This window comes from Lepidothrix coronata, unplaced genomic scaffold (assembly GCF_001604755.1).
Source record: "Lepidothrix coronata isolate B3197 unplaced genomic scaffold, Lepidothrix_coronata-1.0 Scaffold23, whole genome shotgun sequence".
Classification (NCBI taxonomy): domain Eukaryota; kingdom Metazoa; phylum Chordata; class Aves; order Passeriformes; family Pipridae; genus Lepidothrix; species Lepidothrix coronata.
The window spans coordinates 3,795,455-3,816,544 of record NW_016690203.1 but is presented as its reverse complement, the minus strand read 5'-3'; the positions used below and the strand labels follow the sequence as shown (position 1 = coordinate 3,816,544).

Below are 21,090 nucleotides of genomic sequence, written 5' to 3'. Positions count from 1 at the left end.
GGAACACTTGCCATCTGAGCAATGCTTTCACTACTGCTCACCACGCTCCTTAAACAGGCATGCTAATTATGTTACAGGCTGTCTGCATTACAGGCTAAGCTCTACGAGGCTACAGTATTTTCCTAGGAACCACAGCAAGGAAGTCAGCATGAGCCTTCAGCCTTCAGTTGTGTTAGATGTGCATCTGCTGTGACCAGAGTTTCTGTTGACAATGACAACCTCATTAAGCATTCACCCTAGAGGTGTTTCTGGTGCTCAGAAGTGCTCATATTTTAAGGTTATCACTGAATGCTTTTTTCAGTACCAAGCAGTTAGTGAGGAAGTGTTCTTATTTAAATTAAAAGAAAACTAAGCATTGATAAGAGGTATTTTTAATGCCATATACAATTAACCTGGTACACCACAAATAGCTGGCCTCCAGCTGGACTTTGTGTCACTGATCACAACCCTTTGAGCCCAGAAGTTCAGTCAGTTTTCAGTCCATTTCCTTGTCCTTTTAGCTAGTCCACAAAACTTCATCGGTTTGCCTACAAAAATGTTATTGAGAGTCTGTCAAAAGCCTTGCCAAAGTCAAAATAAACAACATGCATCACTCTCTCCTCATCTTAGTTATTTCATCTTAGGAGGTAATCAGGTGAGCTGATTTTATCTTCATAAACTCCTGACAACTACTTTCAGTCACCTTCTTGTCCTTCATCCATTTGGAAATGCTTTACAGGATTATTCGCTCCATGACCTTCCCAGGCATTGAAGTGAAACTGATAGGCCCAGATCCTCCCTCCTTCTTGCTCTTCTCAAAGACAGGACTGGTAATTGCTTTTCCGAGTTCTCAGGAACTTCCCCTCTCCCAACTTGATCCTGCCTTACTGAGGGTAAGTCTTTGCTGCTCTTCACTTTCTGATGGGTCTCAGGGGCCTGGAAATCCTGTGGCAAATCTTACCAGGGAAGACCAAGGCAAAGAAGCCAATGAGTACCTCAGCCTCTTCCATGTCCTTTGTTAGCAGGTCCCATTTGTGAACTAATTTATATTATGAAATACAGCAGTATTTACAATTACAATAAGAGGATGAAAACCACAAGGTCAACGATAACTCTTAGCTAATAATAGGCTTGAGACACAGTAATAGCTATTTGCATTATAATGATCACTTTTCCCTCTTCTCAAAAACACCTGGTTTTGGAAACCTACAAAGCTACACTGGCTGAGCATGCCTCCTCTGAGTGCATTGTTCCACCTGCTTTTAAGTATAAACATAAAACAATGAAATAGAGAAAAGAAGAATTCTGAAGGAAAGTAACAAATAATTTACATATGCTAATTTTGAAATCAGTGATGGCTCATTTGCACTTGAAGGGTAAATACTGAAACTGCATACCGCCTGTCTGAACAGCTTTTCCTCCCATTGCACGAAGACATAATATGGGATCACTGCAGGTATAAAGAAGAATAGCAAAGATACATAAGAGGTGATCTTCGTTTCTGGCTATGATATTAATATGATTATTGATCATGTCCCTTCTGGTGTCCATGCTTCAGAAAGGACATTGAAAAAGACAGAGGTGGCTCAGTAAAAAAACATTATTTTAATTAGAGAAAACATATCTTGAAGTAACAAACTGGACAATTTCGAACTTTGTAAACTTTTAAAGAACAGTCAAGCTGATCAGAGGCCCCTGACTAGTCTGTTGGTATGTGTACGTGGGGAAATACTGGTTACTAGCAGATACTTTAAACTGCAGAAAAATAGCACTGTGAGAAGAAACTAAAAAGACTGGAAACGATAAACAGCTTCAGGCATGGATTTTCCGGGGCTTACACGTATCACTGCTAGCCTCAATCTCCTACTTTTCACAACAGTGTTGACCTTTTGAACCCACAGTGCAGCGCAGTGGCTTCTTTCTTCTCAGCATCACATGCCTGCCACGAGGGCAAAGAGAAGACATGGTGCCAAGCACAGACAGAAGACATTTGTTTTTTTCCATTCTGAATCCTCTGCTACAGACATGCCACTTTCACAGGACCCATTCTCATCCGTACTCTTAGTATTTAACAGTAAATGGTGGCACATGCATCTGTCTGTGTGAAGAATATATTTTAGTAGTTCTGTTATATTGTTAAAGCCAATGGATAAAACATTAGGTGAATGGCCTCATGCAGATGAGACTAATTATAAAGTGTCCTGTTTCGCCTGAATATTTTTGTGGGAAATACAATGGCAAGGCTCTCCTGGAACATCATCTGGAGTTCCAAAGCCTCAAGGCTTCCTGGAAACAAGATTCCAGGCCTCTCAAACCGGACATTCAAAACTACAAGCACTCAAACACCCTGCCTCCTGTGTAAAGCTCTGGGCTCATGCTTGGTCATACCGGATTATCTTTTACACAGGAGGTGTAAAAGAGCTCTGTGGGAGACAGGGTGTTGACCAGACGTGTGCAACTTTCAGATAAAGAGAGCACTAACTGATCCTGCAATGTGTCTGAGGAAGGGGAGCCAATCATTATCCTCCCACGCTTCAGTTTCCAGTCATTAACAAGGCTTAGCTCATGTGTCTTCCAAAGAATTCCAGATCTTACAACCTACTAACTTCATAATTAAGTAGACTTTAAGGCTCAAAGCTCCTGTGGAAATCATCTCGTGTTATCTGGTAACCTGTATTGATCCATGTGCCAGCATTTACAGATGGACTCAGCACGTGCAGTCCTGTTGCTATTAGGGGTTTGTGACTGCATAATGAACCGTGGCTAACCACTGAAAAAGAAGCAAATAAAGTCACAGATCAGGCTCCTGCATGCTGGGGGGGAAAAAAAGGGCGCAAAAAAGCAAAGCCCCATGTTGCTTCTCTGAGTGCACTAAATAGGAAATTAACGTGGAGAGGCAGCTGCAGGTGGCTGGTGCTGTGTCCACTCTTCTGTGACCAACCAGCTGCACATTTTCAACGTTTCTAAGGCCAAAACTACGCTGCGGCTCTTGCTCTGCTCTGCAGTCCGATGGGGAGCCAGCTGGAGAGCCCCAGAAGCTGAGCTCTGCCTCAATTTTACCAGGGGCAGGCAGGGGGCCAGGTCAGGGCTCAGAGCAAAGCACCCCAGGAAGTCGGATTCCCACCAGAGACGAGGAAGAGTAAGTGCTGCCTTTTTATATGCCTGGAGGCAGAACATTTTGGGCCTTGCTGCAGCAGCCGTGACAACGCCGAGGAGCGCCGCCAGCCCACGCCCGGGGCGGTGGGAGTGGGGGGCGGCCAAGATGTCCGATCAGCCCCGCACCGGCATCAGCACCGCCGGCCTCCCACAGCCGGCACAAGCCGCCCGCTCGGTCACATGGAGGCGCCACTTCCTCTGCCCTTGCTTTGCCCTTAAGGCCGCCGCGGTGCCGCCGGTGCCTCTCCCCGCACGGGGCGGCTGCGGGCGGGTACCGCGTCCCCGTCTGCCCCCCCCACCGCACACAGCCCGGCAGAGAGGCGGGGGGGCTGCGGCCGGAGAAGGGGCAGAGGCCGGCCGGCTGCCCGGCTAAAAACAACCCTCTCCTAATAAAGCGATGGGGCCCGGTGTCCGCGCCCTATAAATACGCTCGGTGCGGGGCCCGCGGGCTTTGGCCGGCGCGGCTCTGCAGGGGCGCGGTGCAGCGGAGCGCAGCCAGCGCAGCGGGGCCGTCGCTGCCGCCGCCGCCGCCGCCTCTGCCGCCAGGAGAGTCCCGGCCCCCGCACCCCGCCACCCCAGCGAGATGCCCCGGGTAGACGCGGACATCAAGCTGGACTTTAAAGATGTCCTGCTCAGACCTAAAAGGAGCAGCCTCAAAAGCAGATCAGAGGTGGGGGCATCCAAACCCAGCATGCTTCCCCCCTCCCCCCCCTTCTCAACGCCTAACTTCCTTAACCCGCCTTCCCTCCCTGCTTTATTTTTTATTTCCCCGGTCTAATGCAGCAGTGCCCTCCCTGATCGAGACGCCCTTTGCGTGGTGCGGGAATGCCGCTGCTCCCAGGAGGACGGGGCTGGGGTTGCGGAGCCCGCGGCGTCTCTCGCCGCGGCCCCGGCGCAGCCGGAGGTGGCGGGCGCTGCAAGCCGGTGTCGCGCCGTCCTCCCCTTCTCCTCAAGTAGAAATATAAGGGGAGCTGTGGGGGATTGTTTGCTCCCAACAGGTGCCTCTGCGGCGCTGAGCGGGGGGTGACCTCCGGTTTCGGAGGGGGCGGCCGTGAACCGGCGACGCTCCAGGACAAGGGGTGTCCGGTTACCGGCACAGCAGAAGCAAGGGATGCGCCCGGCAGGCAGTATTGCTCTCGGGGACTGAGGACGGTGCTGGTACCGAGTAACGCATGTGCTTGCTCTTATTAAAAAATAATTGCAGTAAAAACCCGCGAAGACGCTAGGGAGCGCTTCCCAGAGCGCAGGGTGCCACGGGGTGGGATCCTATCACGGAGTGCTCCCATCAAGCGGCATACTAAGGAAAACCCCATCAAACCTGGGGCGGTGGGTGCATTTCCCCCTCGCTTGGGCTTAAGGCCTGAGGGATCTGCGTGGGCAGAGCCCGAAGGTCCCCCCGCTGCTGAGGCTGCCCGGGGCTCTGTTCCTGCTAGCCTGGGGCCACTGTTAGCCAGAACAGTGCTGTAGTTATTTCTCAGCAGGGATCAGGAAAGACCCCAGGAAATCAATTCCATGAGGATCGATTGCCTCCACAAAAAAAGATGGCTGTCTCAGGATCGAAGGTGCCTTCTCGTTTACCCCAGATAACCCCAAGGTTAACAAAGGATTTACTTCGACTAAAGAAGGAATTATGTTGTGTTGGGGGATGAAAAGAGGATTAAGGTTTTCTCTAGGGGACGCGGAGTTGTGAGAGACTAAGGTAGAAAGGGAAAGGGAATCGGGGAGACTGTGATTATTAGAGGACTGTGGCCAGGGATTTTGAGGACAACAACTAAGCAAAACTTTTTTGCCGTTATGAGGTGTAAGATCAGAGAGGCTCTTTAAGTAGAAAGGTAATCTCTGGTGAGTAATTTTTAGTTTACAAAGAACGGTGTCCCAGCTGAGTAACTGACTCCTTATCGTGTGCAATTACTGCTTATAAGGCCTGTGGGTACCTTCCAGCCATTTGTTTGGGGACCTGTGGGTGTCTCCTTAAAATTCACTGTGCTGGCCTGGCAAACAGGTGGAGCTATGCTCCACCGAGTTTGTGGCACATGGCTCCTTCAAGTGCTGTGTTTTGTATATTTAGCTGTGTGCAGGCTGTGGAAAGAAAGACTGCTGGGAAGGGAAAACGATAGGAGGAACATGAGCTGATATGGCAGGGTTGTAACGGGTGGCTATGATGAACTGTTAAAACATTTCAGATGAGAAAAAGTGTGTGTCATGAGGGGGTCAGTGAAAACTGATGAAGGTTAAGAAATTGGACACCATCACTGAGGCTGTGGCAACAGGGATAAACAGTCTGTGAGAGCCAGATCCGAAATGGACAGCCCCAGTCTGCTTCAAAACAAGAATATAAATAAATAGTTCTGGCAGAGGAACAGAGGCAGCACACAACAGTGCCTGTTACCCAGCAAGCTGCTGCTTTGAAGCTTATATCAGCAAGTGTCTGCTTCTCTGCTGTGAATGCCTCATTTTGTGCAAGGATAGCTTTTTAAGGAGTAGGATTAAGTCAGCTTCTTAGAGAGGCGATCTTGTAGGTTTGCTATGTTGGTACTTATTTTTGATTCCTTGCACAGTCTTCATTTTCCATGGTTGCTTTCTCTTTTTGAAAAGGTACCAGAAAATTTGATGCTTGGATTCAAGTGTCAAAATTGGTTAAAACAATGATTGGAGTGGGAGAAGCATTATCTGTCTGTGGGGTCTTGGTACTCATGGAGCCTGCTATTCTTCTCTTTGCTGGGCTTACTTCTGCGAGCTGTCCATTACAAGTTCACTAGACAAGTGTCCTGTAGGAAGTCATTAATTTAAATTTGTCAATTCAAATAAGTCCAGGGAGCTTTAAAAGAACAGTCAAGATCCTCATACTTTTCGTCTGTTAAAGGTCTAGGTAGAAGTTATAAAATACATTTAATTATTTTCTTTCTAAAGAAACTTTTACTGTTGTTGAGCAATCACAGAGTCAGAAGTTATTTTATTGTAACGTATAGAACAGTAAGCTATGGATTAGCTGTTACCACTGAGGAAGGAGACAAAAAGACCATCAGAAGTGCTATTAGTTGTACTAAAGAAAACCTGTTAGACTTGTTAGCTTTTGCGGAAAAACCTAACCATACTAGGATTATTCAGTATGGAGAAGAAGCAGTTGTGGAGGATATACTAGAAGTCCATGAAGTGAGGAATGGAATGGAAAAGGTGAAACTGAGCAGTGGTTGTATATTGTCTCTCATAAAACAAAAAGAAGCACTAAATGTAATCATCAAGCAAAGGTCATAGTTTTTATACAATATATAACTCATCATTGGTATTTATTGCTATGGGGTATTGGAGAGGCTAAAGGTGTAAAAGACTAAAAAAATTACAAGGCATGTTCTTGCCTCATCTTGTGAGTGTCTATTTTGCTGTCTATTTTGATGTCTTTTTTTAAAACATACTCTTATTTCTTTCCTTAAACAAGTATACTTTTAAAACATACTCTCTTTAAACATACTCCTCTCTAAAGTTCCTTTGAAAAAGATGTTTTTCCTTTGCAAAACTGTAATTCAGTGCTTCTGGTACTGGTATCTGTGTGAAACTGGTTGTGAGATACTCTTTTTTTCCCCCCCTTGGTTCTAGTTAATAAATTGCATTGAAAAGGAGTAAGATAAATTAAATTTTCGTACTTATTTCATACCTACCTTCTTTGTACTATTTTCTAATATTAGCTATAGCTGAAATTCCCATATGAGTGTTATGTCATCTATGATGGCTGGAGAATTTGGCCTCTCTGATAGTAAATGGGAAGAAGAGAGAATCTCCATTAAGATATATCTTAGCTTGTTCACCAAAGTGACCCTTCCCTTATGAGCTTATATAAAACGAGAACCTGATTTACAGTGTATCACTGAGGCACCACGTTCTCTGTCTTAAACAAATCAGTAATAGATCCTGGACTATATTAATCAGAATGTAGCCTGCAATATGACAGTGCTCAAAATGTGTTGTAAATAAATAATCAGAATCCTATAATTTTTATATTGCTTTCTTTCTGGTGATGGATTTCAGTTTGGTTCAGGTCTCCAAATGTTCCTGGGTTAAAGCTGCAGTGAGGAGTATTGAAAACTGTGAAAGAGCCTTTATTTTCACTGTTACTAAAGAGACTAAAATAAAATCCTAGAGTTGTGCATTTCTTTTCCGTTTTTTTTTCCTTCCCCCCTCCTTTACATATTTTTCCTCCTTTTGCATGAGGTAGACCAGTGGGAACTGATCTAATCTGATAATACCTCTTGCAAATGTAAGGAACAAAATGCCTGATGTTATCATGACAATTTGGAGATGCTGAAGAAGAAATAACTTTGAAGGTGAAAGGGATGTAGTTGTAAAACATTAACTTAGAAACTAGCAGCGTCGTGATTTAGTAAGACAAGGTATGATTGTTCATATTGTGTGGCCAGAGTGCTGGTAACCCTGACCAAAAGTAAGAGCATGCTTTATTATATTGTCATTTACATTCAAGACTGGGACAAAGTCCTCCGTGAGAGAGGGAGTTGTAGTTCTGACTTGTGTGGAGTTAGAACTTCAACTTGGGTTTCTCAGGCAGCCAAACAAACAGCTGATTTTACTTCTGGATACAACAATCCACAGTCCTCATTGTCCTTTCTTTCCTTTCCAAACACTTCTGCCTTGTTTCTTTTTTAATTATTATTTTTATTTTGATTCTCTTTTTCATAAGAAAGAACTCTGTTTAACAGAGAAAACATTTTATATTTTCCTTCATATTTGGAAGGCAGAATTTGTAAGAAAATAAATTAAGTGATGTAATAGTGGAATGAAAGGAACAGGAGATGTGAGGAAAATCAAGAAGCTGTGTCTAAACTTGCTGTATCTGAAATTTGTGACAAAATTCCCGTTAGATTGCAATCAGTTTCTTAAAGGAATGTGTGTCTGTTCGTTGCAGGTTGACCTCACGCGCACCTTCACCTTCCGCAACTCCAAGCAGACGTACACAGGAATTCCCATTATAGTGGCAAACATGGACACTGTGGGGACATTTGAAATGGCCGTGGTTATGGCAAAAGTAAGTCTTGACTCTCATTTCTGCAACAGTTGGGAAGCAGCTGGGTGACAGTGAGCAGCCTTTTTTAATTTTTAGCTAAGTTTGTTGGAAAACAGGGGGGCATGAGTTTAAAATTCAGAATGGGAAAAGGCAGCTGTGCTTTTACAGCAACACAGTTACCACAAACAGGGCTCCTGCTATAAGATAGTTTCAGTGGAGATGCTTCCGTGCTGGGAAACTTCCATCTTGGATGTAGCTCAGCTTCAGGTGGATGTTCTAGAGTTTAGTGTCTGAGGTCTATTTGTGCTCCCTGCCAGGAAAAAAAAATAGCTGACAGGTTTTGAAAGTGTAGTTTATTGGATAAAGCCATAGCAGTTTCTAAGTTAATTAGCCTCTAGCACATTCAAAATACTGATGATAGCTTCATGAAACACATCGTAAACCTGATTCTGAAAGGTTGGTCAAGTATGCCAAGTTACCTTTGAGAAGGTGTTTGTTGTTGCATGATCTGTTATTCACTCTTACTGTTTCTTTCAAGCAGGATGAGCCTGTACTTAAAGGGGGAATTTCTAATGCCTTATTTTGCAGCTGAGGGAAAGATGACTAACTTGGACATTAATATCAGTTTTCTTGTTTTTTGCTAGCATGCAATGTTCACTGCAATTCACAAGCATTATTCTCTGGAAGAATGGAAACTGTTTGCTGCCAATCACCCAGAATGCCTTGAGGTACATTTTTGTACTGTAAATTATTATGGTTTATTGCTTTGTTCTGAACTCACATACACTGGAGTCTCTTGGGAATACTGTTGTCAAGTGAGGTTTTGGGGAATGAAGATATTTGCTGTTCTTAAATTCATGAAGGGAAGTGGCTTGTCCTGATTTAAAAAGAATAGCTATGTGAGTCCTTATGAAAGTGCTTATATTAAGATGTGAAAAAGCAAAGTTTATGTATGCCTGGAATGGAAACAGAGAAGTATCCTGAACAAAGAAGAAGGAAATACTTGGGAGTAGGTCTAACTGCTGTGCTTCTGTTGCTGTTTGGAGTGTGGTACTGCACAAATGTGAACAAGTTTGAGTAACCCAGCCACAAGCTGGGCAGAGTCTTTGCTGTCAGGTGTGCAAGTGAACCTGGAGCCTGTGGACTGGAGGGGCCCATGTGCTGGGGCCAAGCTGGGATGAGCGTTGAAAGTTGTCAGAATATATGTGTCTTCCACCTACCTCCTTGTACCAGAGTTCACTCTGTGCTACTACTGGCTGTGTTACCCCACTTGTTCACAGGGTCCTAGCCTAAGCTATTAGAGAGAACAGGTAAATTTATTTACTATATTTAAACATATGACTTCTTCATATCCAGATTTCTTCTGTGTTCTTCTGTACCAGAAGAGGCAGTATAAGAGTATGCCTGGCTGTCTCTCCTTCTCCTCAGAGTTCAGTGCAGTTTTGAATCCTTTTCTGTACTGAAAAGAATATCACACAGCTGTATTCTGTCTTTACCTGTGGCACATTTTAGAATTATATTATAGAGGCTGTTGATTACAGGATTGTCTGAAAGCGAGCCTAACACTTAGCTGAGTCTGGATTACTTGCATACCACTACAGGGTAGAAAGTGGTCCCACAAATGTCATGTGTCTGAATGCTGTCTAACTTAACTTATTTGTGGTTCATAATGACTGGAGTAGGATCTCCTAGTAATTGAAGACTGACTTGCTCTGACCTTGGATTTTTGCTGAGGCTTTGTGGGCCAACAGCTGTGGAAACTATTCTTCTTTTGGAAAGGACTCATAGGAAGACAAAGGAAGAAGCAATCTGCTTGTTTTCAGTGGTAGCTGACCCTGCTTGAGAAAGGGGATTGGACTGTACAATCTCCAGAAGTCCCTTCCAAACAAAACTATGCTGTGATTCTGTAGATCAAAGGAGTGCTTGGTGAACTTAAAGACACAGATTTTACTCTCTTGACAGTGCCCCAAATTTTGCCACTCTGATTTTCTGTAAATATACCAAGTTAGGGCTTCTTCTGTGTTTAATATGAGCATGGCTGAACCTTTGTTCACCTCAGCTGATTATATAACAATCAACTTGTTAGTGAAAAGCTGATAAAATGCTAATTTCCCTTTATTGTATATACTTTAAACAAAAGAGAAATAACACATTGATATTCCCAGAAAGATATTTATTTCATATTATATGTTGTGAGTTTCACTAGTTTCTATGACTATGCAGAAAAAGGCATATGAATTGTGTCTGTTTATCCCAGTTTTTGCAACCTACTACTCCATTTTGTTCTCCCTGTCTTTTTCTAGCATGTAGCAGCAAGCTCAGGTAGTGGAAAAGCTGATTTGGACAAGTTAAAAAGTATTCTAGAGGCCATTCCACTTATCAGATACATCTGCCTGGATGTGGCAAATGGCTATTCAGAGCACTTTGTGGAGTTTGTGAAGTGTGTCCGTGCCCTGTTCCCACATCACACCATTATGGTAAGTGTGTAGAAGGGGTGGAAGGGGTGTGTGTGTTTGTGAATTCTGTCCAGGAACAGGACCCAGAGTTTGATTGGTAGGCATCAGAAGCTAGAAAAGGAAGGGAAGGAAGGAAGGATGTTTCATAATGAGTTGGCATTGTCCATCTTCCATTGCTGATAATTTCTGTGGGAATTATTGGTGTGTGCTCAGTCTGATGTTGGCATCGCAGGCTGCGTGGATCCAGTTTTTTCCCTGCTCGTGTCCTCCTTCCCACACCAGATGAGACCTCTAATCATAAAGTGTGTAGGTTTATTTTGGTGATTCCAAGCAGAGGTTTGCTGTGGGAATATGCCAATGGTTCTGGCTAATTGAGGTCAATGATTGTTTTTGTCTGTTATAGCACTATGAAGACAGCTGAATGTAGACTGATCCTTGCCCATGATAAGAATCGTTGGGATGTTATGCAGTTGTAAATGGGATTGTTAGAGAGTAAAATGGTCAGTGCTGGGGCTTTTCATGTGCTTTCTGTGACTTTATATCACATCTCAGTGCTAATGCCATGCTTCCTTCAGCCCTTTTGCACTAGGAGTAGAGTGTTTGCATTGACATGGAACTCCTTGCAGCAGAGTGCTACTGCTTCTTTCCCAGGGCCCTTAAAGAAATGTGCCTGAATTTGGTTCCTTGACAATAGCAGAAATTCTCAAACAAGCAGCAGATTCGTAATGAGGCTACCAGCCTTTCTTCAAGCCAGCACAGAAAAAAAATCCTGTGTTTAGGCAACATTTTCTCACTTTTCCATGCCAGACACAAAGCTGCATGTAAAGTAAATTGAAGTAAAAATCGTCATAAATGCACATTCTGCCTGGGGTTAATAGGGAATGACATGCTCCAGCAGCTCAGGGGAGACCACGTTCTTTCTCCCATATTGAAGAAAGGCAGTGTTCTTGCCACTGAATGATGGTGGCATTGGAAAATGGAAGTAGGCTAGAATACCTGTTGGATTCTGGGTTATCATAGGCTAATGAATAGGCATCCTTCAAAGTTACCAAGAGACACATTTTGGTATGCACTCATGGCTTTGGACGTCCACTTCCCATGTCTTTGGAGAGAGATTTTGGAACTATGAAGTGATAGATGTGGGCTTTTTGAACTTCCTGCTTCATGTTCACTGCAGTGAGGCAAGAGGCTGTTTCCTTGCTTTGGATCTGAAGTATTTTCCTCTGTGACATGATTACTCCAGAGTCTTTGACTTGAAGAGTTGTGGGAGGGAGCTTAAACCACATAGTCAAAAAAAAAGATCTTCGCTATGAGCAGTGGAAAGAAAATTGTGTGTCATGCCCTCCTCCACCTCCCCACGGACTGCTGACTCTGCCGACTGAGGACGGAACTCCACCAAGGTGAATTGCCCAGAAGACACAGGAGGTCAATGTCAAAGTCAGGTATCAAGCCCAGATTTTAGACTAGAGTTCTTAAGCCAGTCTCATCCACCCCCCCCATGTCTGTTCAACTACCTTCCTAATGTCTCTGCTTCTGTGACTAAGGTTATTGATACTTCGGGTCTCATTGTCCTGAGAGCACCACCTGCTTGAACACATACACAGCCCTGACCTGTTCAGTTGCTTTGTCTGATTGATAGTTCCTTTCTCTGAACATGGTTTAATATGGCTTATGTTTTTCATCTGCATAGCAATAATTTCCATCCCTAAAAGCATACTAACCAACTTGAGGTGTTCAAAAATCTTCAATTTTCCAAAGCCACCAGAGTCTGTGCAGTCCCTGAAAGCCTGTGATTCAACTAAGGATGGACATCTCTACCCTGCCTTCAAATGACTTGACTTTAAAAGCTGTTCCTGGCTGAAATACAGGAGCTGGTCTAGGCTCCTTTTTATGATACTCTGGAAGACATGTCCTGCTGCTACCTGTTCTGACTGATGTCTCTGTGCTATGCCTGCAGTATGTTCTCTGCTGTTGTGGCTTTCAAACAAAAGGATTAGCAGTTAAATAGGAGGTATAAAAATAAAGAAGCTTTCTCATAGCTGAAAGTGATCTCCAAGACCTTGTAGGCTGTCTTGTTTGCTTTCCTCAGCATGACCATTCATTCCACAGTCAGCTGCAATGCAATACATAACAGTAACTCAATCCTGGGTCTCACGGAATGTGTGTTCCCAGGGGCCATGTAATGGGTTCAGCTCTGAGGTTGAAAGGTGATGTGCAAAGCAGCTGTGGTTAATGTGGCCAATACTCCAGTGCAGATGGAGGATGTCTCTTGTGTAACAACCTTTCAAATGCATGTTTTTGTCTTTTTAAACACTGGTTTTGCTAATCACATTGCCTTATTTTCTTCTGCCTGGCTCTGACACAAAGTTTTTTCATTCCTGCATTTTGTACTAATTTACAAAGAAGATCAGTTTCTCCATGGAACAGAGAGGGAAGGGAAGACAGATGGGCACAAAGGTACAACATGACTTGCCTTAAGTCACTCATTAGATTGAGAATGGGGGAAGAAGCAAGTCTTCTGACTGTCTCCCAAATGCAGGACTGCCTCCAAGAGTCAGGAGTAATGGTCCATTGGGGAGTTTTGCTGTTGCACATTGTCATGTGCATCAATTGTGCCCACTTGCTGAAGTCTAAAGAAAAATTTCATTCGACATTCACGATGGAGAATCGGAGCCAGAGCCTTTATATTACAGGAAACAGAGTCCTTATTTAGTAGTGTAATTGTAGACGTTAAGGTTATTCCATCTCACTGAAATTCGGTTTAGAAAGCTAAGAGTTTTTGCCAGCAAGGTTTGCCAAGTTTTTTTCCAGAAGTTTTCTTTTTGTAGTGTTTTCTGTTCTTTATACAGAAGAAAGCCCGAGGGGAGCAGGGAGTGTGGCAGGAAGAAGGAGGCTGGGGCAGGAGCACACTTGCAGATACAGTAGCACCAACAAGATATGGGCCAGAGAAGGATGAAAGCAGAATGGCAAAAGCAGCAGCAGAGGGAAACAGCAGGAGCCAGAAACTGTTGCTCCCCCTTGGAATCAGTAGAAGAACTTCTCAGGGCCTTAGTGGAGACAGAATTCAGTCAGAGAAAGCCATGCAGGCTGCTCCCAGTTTATCTCTGGAACATGCAGCAGAGTAAATCTAGTCACGGCATGTCCGCCAGGGCTGGAGTCTCAGAACAGGGGCCAGGTGGGATCCCAGGGTAGGAGACAATGATGCTGCTGAGCCTGTCTTGGGTCCGTTACAATACTGCGTGCAAAGACCCACCAAGTATGGCTCAGCCTCACAAAGGGCATCATCCCTCCATCTGATGGTAAAGCACCCCTTGCTTTGGTGGGTGGTAAGTGTCCTTTGGCCGTCTTCCTGCTAGTGTGGAGGCACAGACTGTGCTTTCCTCTAGGATACAAGAAGAAAGTTTGAGAACTGTTGTCACAGACACTTCTCCCCAGCTTGATCCATTGCCATTTGCCAGCAGCTTTCAATCAGTGCAGCAGTGTTCCTGTCTTAGTCAGTATGAGTCGATATTTATAGCAGGCTTTTATGAGGCACAGTATCAAATGCCTGACTGAAATTCAGAGGCTCTGCCCTACTATGTTCACTGATTTTGTATCCCTGTCAGAGAAGCCGTAGTCTTTATAATCCTGTTAGGTGAAATCTTGATCTCATTAAAGTCAGTAGGGAAACTCCCTATGACTTTTCTGAGGCCAAGATTTCCCTCAGGACTGACCCACAGTTCAGTCATCCTGGACAGTGCTGGAATGATCTAGGGTGGCACTCACATGAAACCTCACACTGAGTGATGGTATATCTGAATGTCACCCTGATTGTATAGGAACAGGCCCACAGCCAGGGTAATTTCTTGTAGCCCCTAACAAGTGACCCCACTGAAGGCATTGCGCTTTACCTGACTTTTGTTCGTTACTGGTGCTGTTATTTTACTGACAGGGTAGCAAAGTTAGATTAGCAGTGAGGTAATTACTGGGTTATATCTCTTTCAAGAAAGGCAGTTCTGCAGCAGATTAGAAATGCATTGGTACATGGACTCATCATTAAGATGAGCATGGTTTTCAGTATACACAAAATATATATACAGTGGTTGCACCAATTGCTATGTTCCCTGACTGCTTGTGCAAATATACTACAAAATGCATTGTCTGTAGTGACTTCTTTGTACAAGTTCCAATTGCTTTACTTGCTTTATATTCTTAATTAATTTTAAGAGGGTTTCATCTCTGTAGTCTAGTCTTTTTATATTGACCTTTTCAGATCTTTTTTCAGTTCAAGTATTCTGGCCTTACCTTGAAGATGTAAAAGGGCAAAAGCCCTTTTGCCTTTATTCGCTGTCGTACTAGCATGAGTGGTAAACCGAGCATTGGTTTCAGTGAAAGCAGAGTTCAGCTGGATGTGAGAAAACAGCTTTCACTGTTCTTCAGCTGTGATACCGGGGCCTCTTCACAGATAGCCGTGCCTCTGTCATAGTGGTCTTTTTGTGCTCTTTGAGGTCTGCAAAAGGTACTAAAAGAAGCAAGCCTGTAACTGGCAGGTTGACGTCTGCTATGTAGAGCTCCATGTCTTCCTTGAAAATTTGTTAAGGATCTGCAGATTCAGAAAGACAGAAATCACTAATGTGTGTACATGCATTCCAGGAGAAAATGTATGCTGGGGACATAAGTGCTTTTCCCTGCTAGGATGAGCATTTTGAATCAACATATGCAGTTCCAGTATTCTCTAGCAGTAACTTAACAGTAAACGTCTGGTTAGCATTTCTAAAGAGACAGTTTGACAGCCCTCTACGCTCTGCTAATAAGAAGACACTGCTGTTGAAGTTAAATACATATTTGATCCCAAATCTCATGGAATACGTACTCATTCCTGTTTATGCCTCGCTTTTCCACGTACTCCAGTATTTCACCGAGTTTTAATGTGCTGTTTGTGGTACAGCACAGGGAGTCATCTGCCTTCCAGATGTAAACTGCTTCCTTAATGCCGTAGGCAGCATGCTCTCCGTCACCCCACCTTGGAGGGTACAGCACTTAGTATAACAAATTACCACTGAGCAGAAAGGAAGCAGCACTTAGCTAGAGACACTGTACCTATTTTATGTTTTTTATTTCCTGACTCTTCTATTTTATTTTATTTTTAATCAATACCATGCTGGTTTGAGCAAAGTTAAGTGTTCCTGTGTCATAGACCACAAATTGCTGCCTTACGGTATCATTGTTTTTTTAAGTGCTTCAGGTGGTAGCTTGTCAGCTGTTTTAGGCTAATAAAAGGGGGAAGTAAAATTCAGTAAAAATAAATAAGTGGTGAAATAGGAGCCAAAAATCAGTAAGTGGAGAATAAGCCTCACCCAGCATTTCCTGGGTAGCTCCTGTTGACTTCAGCGGGAGTTTTGTTTCAGTAAAACTAAGAAAATACTAAGTAAGGATTTTAGGATTTGCCTCCTACTCTGCCCATATCACTGCTTCTACAAACACTTGCTAAGTCCAGTAGTAACATCTTTAGGTCCTAAATTCAGATCTCCACAAATGAATAGCCCATTTTGGTACAAGTGCAAAACAGGAGATGTGAGCAACCAGACTCCTGTTTTCAGGGAGATTTATTTTGTGCAGTTTTTCTAGTTAGGAACGTGCTGTAGACATGAGACAAGCCACAGAGCTGAAATTGAAACCAAACTTGTTTTACACGTGTCTGATGGGATGATGGGCCTCATGGGATTCATCCCAGAGTACTGAAGGAGCTAGGAGATATTTGAGCAGGACCCCTGTCCATCACCTACCAAAGGTCTTGGGAGTCTGGGGAGATTTCTGCTGACCAAAAGCTAGCCAACATTCTTCCAGTTTACAAGAAGGGTATGAGGCAGGACCCAGGAAGCCAAACACTGAGAGGTGTGGGGCATTGGCCCATCTCCCTAGGAAGCCTATTCGGTGTTTGTCCACTCTTTCAGTTAAGAACTGATTCCTCATGTCAAGTCTGAACCTCCCCTGAGGAACACAGCTTTGAGCCATTCACATCTATCCTGTCACTGGATCCCAGAGAGAAGTCAGCATCTCCCTCTGCACTTCCCCTCCTCAGGAAGCTGTAGTGAGCAATGAGCCCTTAGGCACCTTCTCTGCAAGCTAGACAAACCCAGTGTCCTCATCCACTCCTCACAGGATGTACCTTCCAGCCCTGTCACCTTGTCACCAGTTTTGTTACCCTTCTCTGGCCCATTTAAAGCCTTTCACATCCTTCTTAAATTGTGGGGTGCAATTTACAGGATTGCATTCCTATGCAGTGTTCCCTCAGAGTATGGGAATGCAATTAGTACAGCTAGAGTGAGTCATTTCAGGATGTGCTATGTCAGCATTCATTTGCTTTATGCAGCCCTTTGCAGAGAGGAGAGCATGGTCTGAAAATGTACTGGCTAACGGTATGTTTTCAAGCATAACTCAAAGCATAGGTTTTAGCTCATAAATCCTCTTTGAATAGGATTCAAATGTCATTTGAAATCTTTGCTCCTTGAAGACTGTCTTTTTCCTGAAAGTCTTTTGGACGGAGGACACTCCTGGCAAGGGAATTAATCTCTAGCTTCACTCTTACTGCTGATCCATCAGATCCACATTTGGACACGTGAAAGGGCCTGTGTTGTCTCACTGTGCTTGCATCAAAATGTTTCTTTAACTGAATACACATAGACTGGTAGCTTTCTGCACTTATTACACCAGTTTTGCAAGCTAATTAACAAGTGTGTGCTAAAAGGTTGTTTCAAGGAAAAAAAGTTCCTTTGTATCTGAATAATGTCATCAGTAATTTCATTGCACTGACATTCTCAGGTGTTTTCAGATGGATGTATAAAAAGCAAAATCCTCAGGCCCTATAGGCGTGTAGGTAGGGACTCTGTAAAAGAGACAGTTGCCTTTTAGTATTGGCTACCTGGCCAGCCAGCTCCTTACTGACAGCACGATTAGTAGCCTTCCTCTTTAGTAAATACTTTCAGAATTAATTTAAAATCCCAGTGACCTGCATTCACACTGCTGGGGAGTAAGACAGCCCCACAGGCAGCAGTGCCATGAACTGCATTGCACTGACCCACCAGTGTTTCAGCTTTTGAAGCTTTTTCAATGTCTGGGCTGATTTGGCATTTTCATCAAGGAAACATCCCAAGTGGAAGCTCAGTTAATGCCAGTTGTGGTTATTTCCTTTCCTAGGAGGAAACACCCATTTCTAAAGTGACCAGGTTGACACCATTAGCTTCATGTTCATCCAACTTATCCAGCCACTGAAGGGGTAGATCTGCTGGTTGTGACTGTGTGGAGCTGGACTCCAGCAGTCTTCTGATGGGTGAAAGCCTCATTAACACATCTCTCAGGCTTGACCATTCATGCTTTGATGACAGCAAATGTATGAAAGAGTGACATTCACAGCCAGGTCTTTTGAATTTAGACTGCCGAAAACCATTGTTCAAGAAATGTAGGTTTCTTTGTTGTGACATCCCACTTGTCCAGTTCATATTCTGGATTTCACAGCATCCATGGACCAGGAAGATCTATATCTCATGGTATATTACTACATAACAGATAACACAATGTCAGTGCCATGAGTTTCCGCTACAGTTTGGAAACACTGGAGTAGGTCAATGTTCCTGGAAGCATGAGTAGATCACAAGGTGACTATGACCCACCAGTGTGACACGGGCAAATGTGTTCCTGTGTGTCAGGCAAGATACTTCCATAGAAAAGGCAAGTGTTGTGCAAAGCTCTGGTGAGATCTCACCTGTACCCCTGTGGACAGTTCTCATTCCTCAGGTCAGTCTGGTATGAAGGCAAACAAAGACTAAGCAGTTGATTAGGTACAGGGAGAGCCTAAAGAAGAAGAAGATTAGTAGAAGAAGCAAGACAAAGGCTGAGAGGGCTGCCATCTCTTTCAACAAATGTATCAAGGATGCAGGCCAAAGGAGGAAAAGAGCTATTGAAGTGCAAGGAAAAATATGGTAAAGAACACAAACCAATTCAGAACTTCTTTCAAAGAAGAAGATGTCAGCCTAGACAGGATGCTTTCTGTATCTCTGCAAAGTTCATGCACAGAGAGCCAAACCCCTTTTATCACTTCTGGCATCACCACAACCAAATGAATATATGTGGTAAAAATGGTGTTATTTACATAGTCTACATATGCATACCAATTTTGGCACTAATGTACAAAATTACAGGAATAGCATCTTACTTGCTCTTCCAGTACACAAAATACTCAATCCTAAAGGAAAAAGAGATTTTCCAGGATTTTAAACAAGATCTGAACATCTTCCCACAAAGTGAGGTAGGCAAACGGCATAGAGGGCTATAGGCTGTTTAGGAGAGATAAGCAGGGCAAGAGAGGTGGACTGGTTGCATTGTGTATAACGGAGAAGTATAGCCTGTATGGTTAGGGATGATGTGGCTGAGAGCCTCTGTGTGAGGACTAGAGGGATGGACGACAAAGTGGATGTCCTAATGGGATCCTAAGAATCAGGGTTTACTGGAGCAATCATTAAATTTGTTTGACTTGAGAATTTACCTGTATGATTTGTTTAATCTCTGTGGTGTGTGCAATGAGCAGTATGGTGAACTATATTCTTCCTTACTCTGTACAGTTAAACTTGTAAAAGCTCTGAATAAAACTTTACATTATTGTCATTAATCTTCACTGCAGAAGTCCTGAAATCTCCTATACATGTGATCTTGTTCCTTCTGTCTAGGCAGGCAATGTAGTGACAGGAGAGATGGTAGAAGAACTTATTCTTTCCGGAGCAGATATTATTAAAGTGGGTATTGGACCAGGTAAGTCAAATAAGGGTGATTTTTGGTAACAACTGGAGGAGTTTTCTGGATGGAACCAATGTATAATACTGTTTTTTTGCTTGTTAGAATGCCTAGATCCACTCAGGTCAATAAAACACCAGTGCCCTTGCACAGAATATATTTAAGAAATACATGGATAGGGTGCTAGTGTTTTGTACTGCAAAGTGTTACATATTGCACCTTCAGTCAGTGAAGATGTTTATTATTGGAAGCACTGAGCTGTCTGAGCTCCTGACGTTATCACTGATAACACGTGTTGTGTTTAGGAACACTTTTCTAGCCTGTTGAAAAGAGGCTCTCATCCCAGCTAAAGCTCAAAGGATACTGTGTTCAGGTATCCACTTCTATCAAGGAAAGATGGGTTTCTAAATAGTTTTATGATTTGTGTTCTGTGAAGCTGACGTTGCCCATCTTGTCAGTGTCTTCAAAGATGAAATGGCATTAATTGTAAAGTATGGATAACATTGCCTCTACCTGTTATTATTGCCTGGGAGCTAAAATTTACATTAATGCCCTTATATGCTATCTATCACTCTTAACATTCTCGTGGATAAATGAGGGGACCCTAAACTTCTTATAGTGTTTTTCCTGTCTTCTCTTCCCTAATATTGTTTTCTGGCATACACTGCCATATTCTTTCCTTTGTTTTTTTTCCCCTTCCCATGCCTTTCTTCATGTGTTTCTTCATAGACTGCAGCTGGAGTCACCATATGTGGGCTAGATTTTAAAGTGGCTAACACAAATGCCACTGACTGTATAGCCAGTGCAGTGCAGACAGATTGTTTACTCTGCAATGCCAAATAGTTCTGGTCCATGAATGGATAACTTGAGCAGAGAAAATCATGTAATAAAGGTTGCAGTTTTGCCTGGGAAGACAGCAAACAATAAGTACTGCAAAACACATGATGAATAAACAATGGAGATGTCATGGTGTAATTGTCACAGGCAAATTTAGATTTAAAAGAAGCATAATTATAGTTTGTAGCCTCAAACACGGCAATATGAGTAAATGCCGTATAATCCTCCCTGGAGATCTTCCTGAACGGGTCTCTACAAGTTGTCTACCCAAACCCACAAGTAACAAATGTTCCTCCCTCAGGTCTTGAGGCTCTTTTCCAGATAATGGTCCATCCTGTTGAAAATGGCAGTGATTTATCATAAAGCATTACATACACTATAAAGTACATGCCCTGTGGAGACTATAGTGAAACTAATTTTCTTCCTACTTTACAGGAATTCTTCTCGCTGTTTTCACTTTGTCAGTTCTTTGCAGGATCTTTGGGAACTTTTACTTTACTGGTGGCTTGAGTATACGTGGATATCAGCTGGGTGAAGGGATCCAGATTTACTGCATTTGGTTTAGAATCTGATTTTAAATTCTTGTTACTCTAAATTATAGGCAAAAAGCAGTCCTCATTTTGACTTTTAATTTGAGGAGAAAAATAGAGAAGGTATTCCAAAAGATCTATAGCCATGTTACTGCTTTCTGATGACTACTTATCTCACTTTATAAATGCTGTATGCTGAGGTTTTTTTATATTCCCAAATACTGCAATCAACCAAATATTTCTGCTTTAAGTATTAGCCAAAAGAGGAGTTTCTCTCCCTTGAGGAAAATCATCATCATCAAAAAAAAGAGAAGTACAGATTTTCCTTGAGAATTATTTTTACAAACATGTA

The 21,090-nt window shown here is 43.2% G+C and overlaps 1 protein-coding gene and 1 long non-coding RNA gene across 2 annotated transcripts in view; one reads left to right on the top strand and one right to left on the bottom strand.

Moving 5' to 3' along the window:
- Positions 1–361: 361 nt before the first annotated feature.
- Positions 362–3,138, bottom strand: LOC108494222. Its single transcript, XR_001873778.1, has 3 exons — positions 2,586–3,138; positions 1,377–1,429; positions 362–935 (listed from the first exon to the last, which is right to left on the bottom strand). It is a non-coding gene; the product is annotated as an uncharacterized LOC108494222 (long non-coding RNA).
- Positions 3,139–3,665: 527 nt separating this feature from the next.
- GMPR (guanosine monophosphate reductase) overlaps positions 3,666–21,090 on the top strand; it is a 43,436-nt gene continuing 26,011 nt past the window's right edge. The window contains exons 1-5 of the mRNA XM_017808381.1: positions 3,666–3,805; positions 8,051–8,170; positions 8,794–8,877; positions 10,453–10,626; positions 19,308–19,389. Of these exons, the coding sequence (XP_017663870.1) occupies positions 3,719–3,805; positions 8,051–8,170; positions 8,794–8,877; positions 10,453–10,626; positions 19,308–19,389 (547 nt within the window). The 5' untranslated portion in view covers positions 3,666–3,718. The remainder of the gene's footprint in view (positions 3,806–8,050; positions 8,171–8,793; positions 8,878–10,452; positions 10,627–19,307; positions 19,390–21,090) is intronic.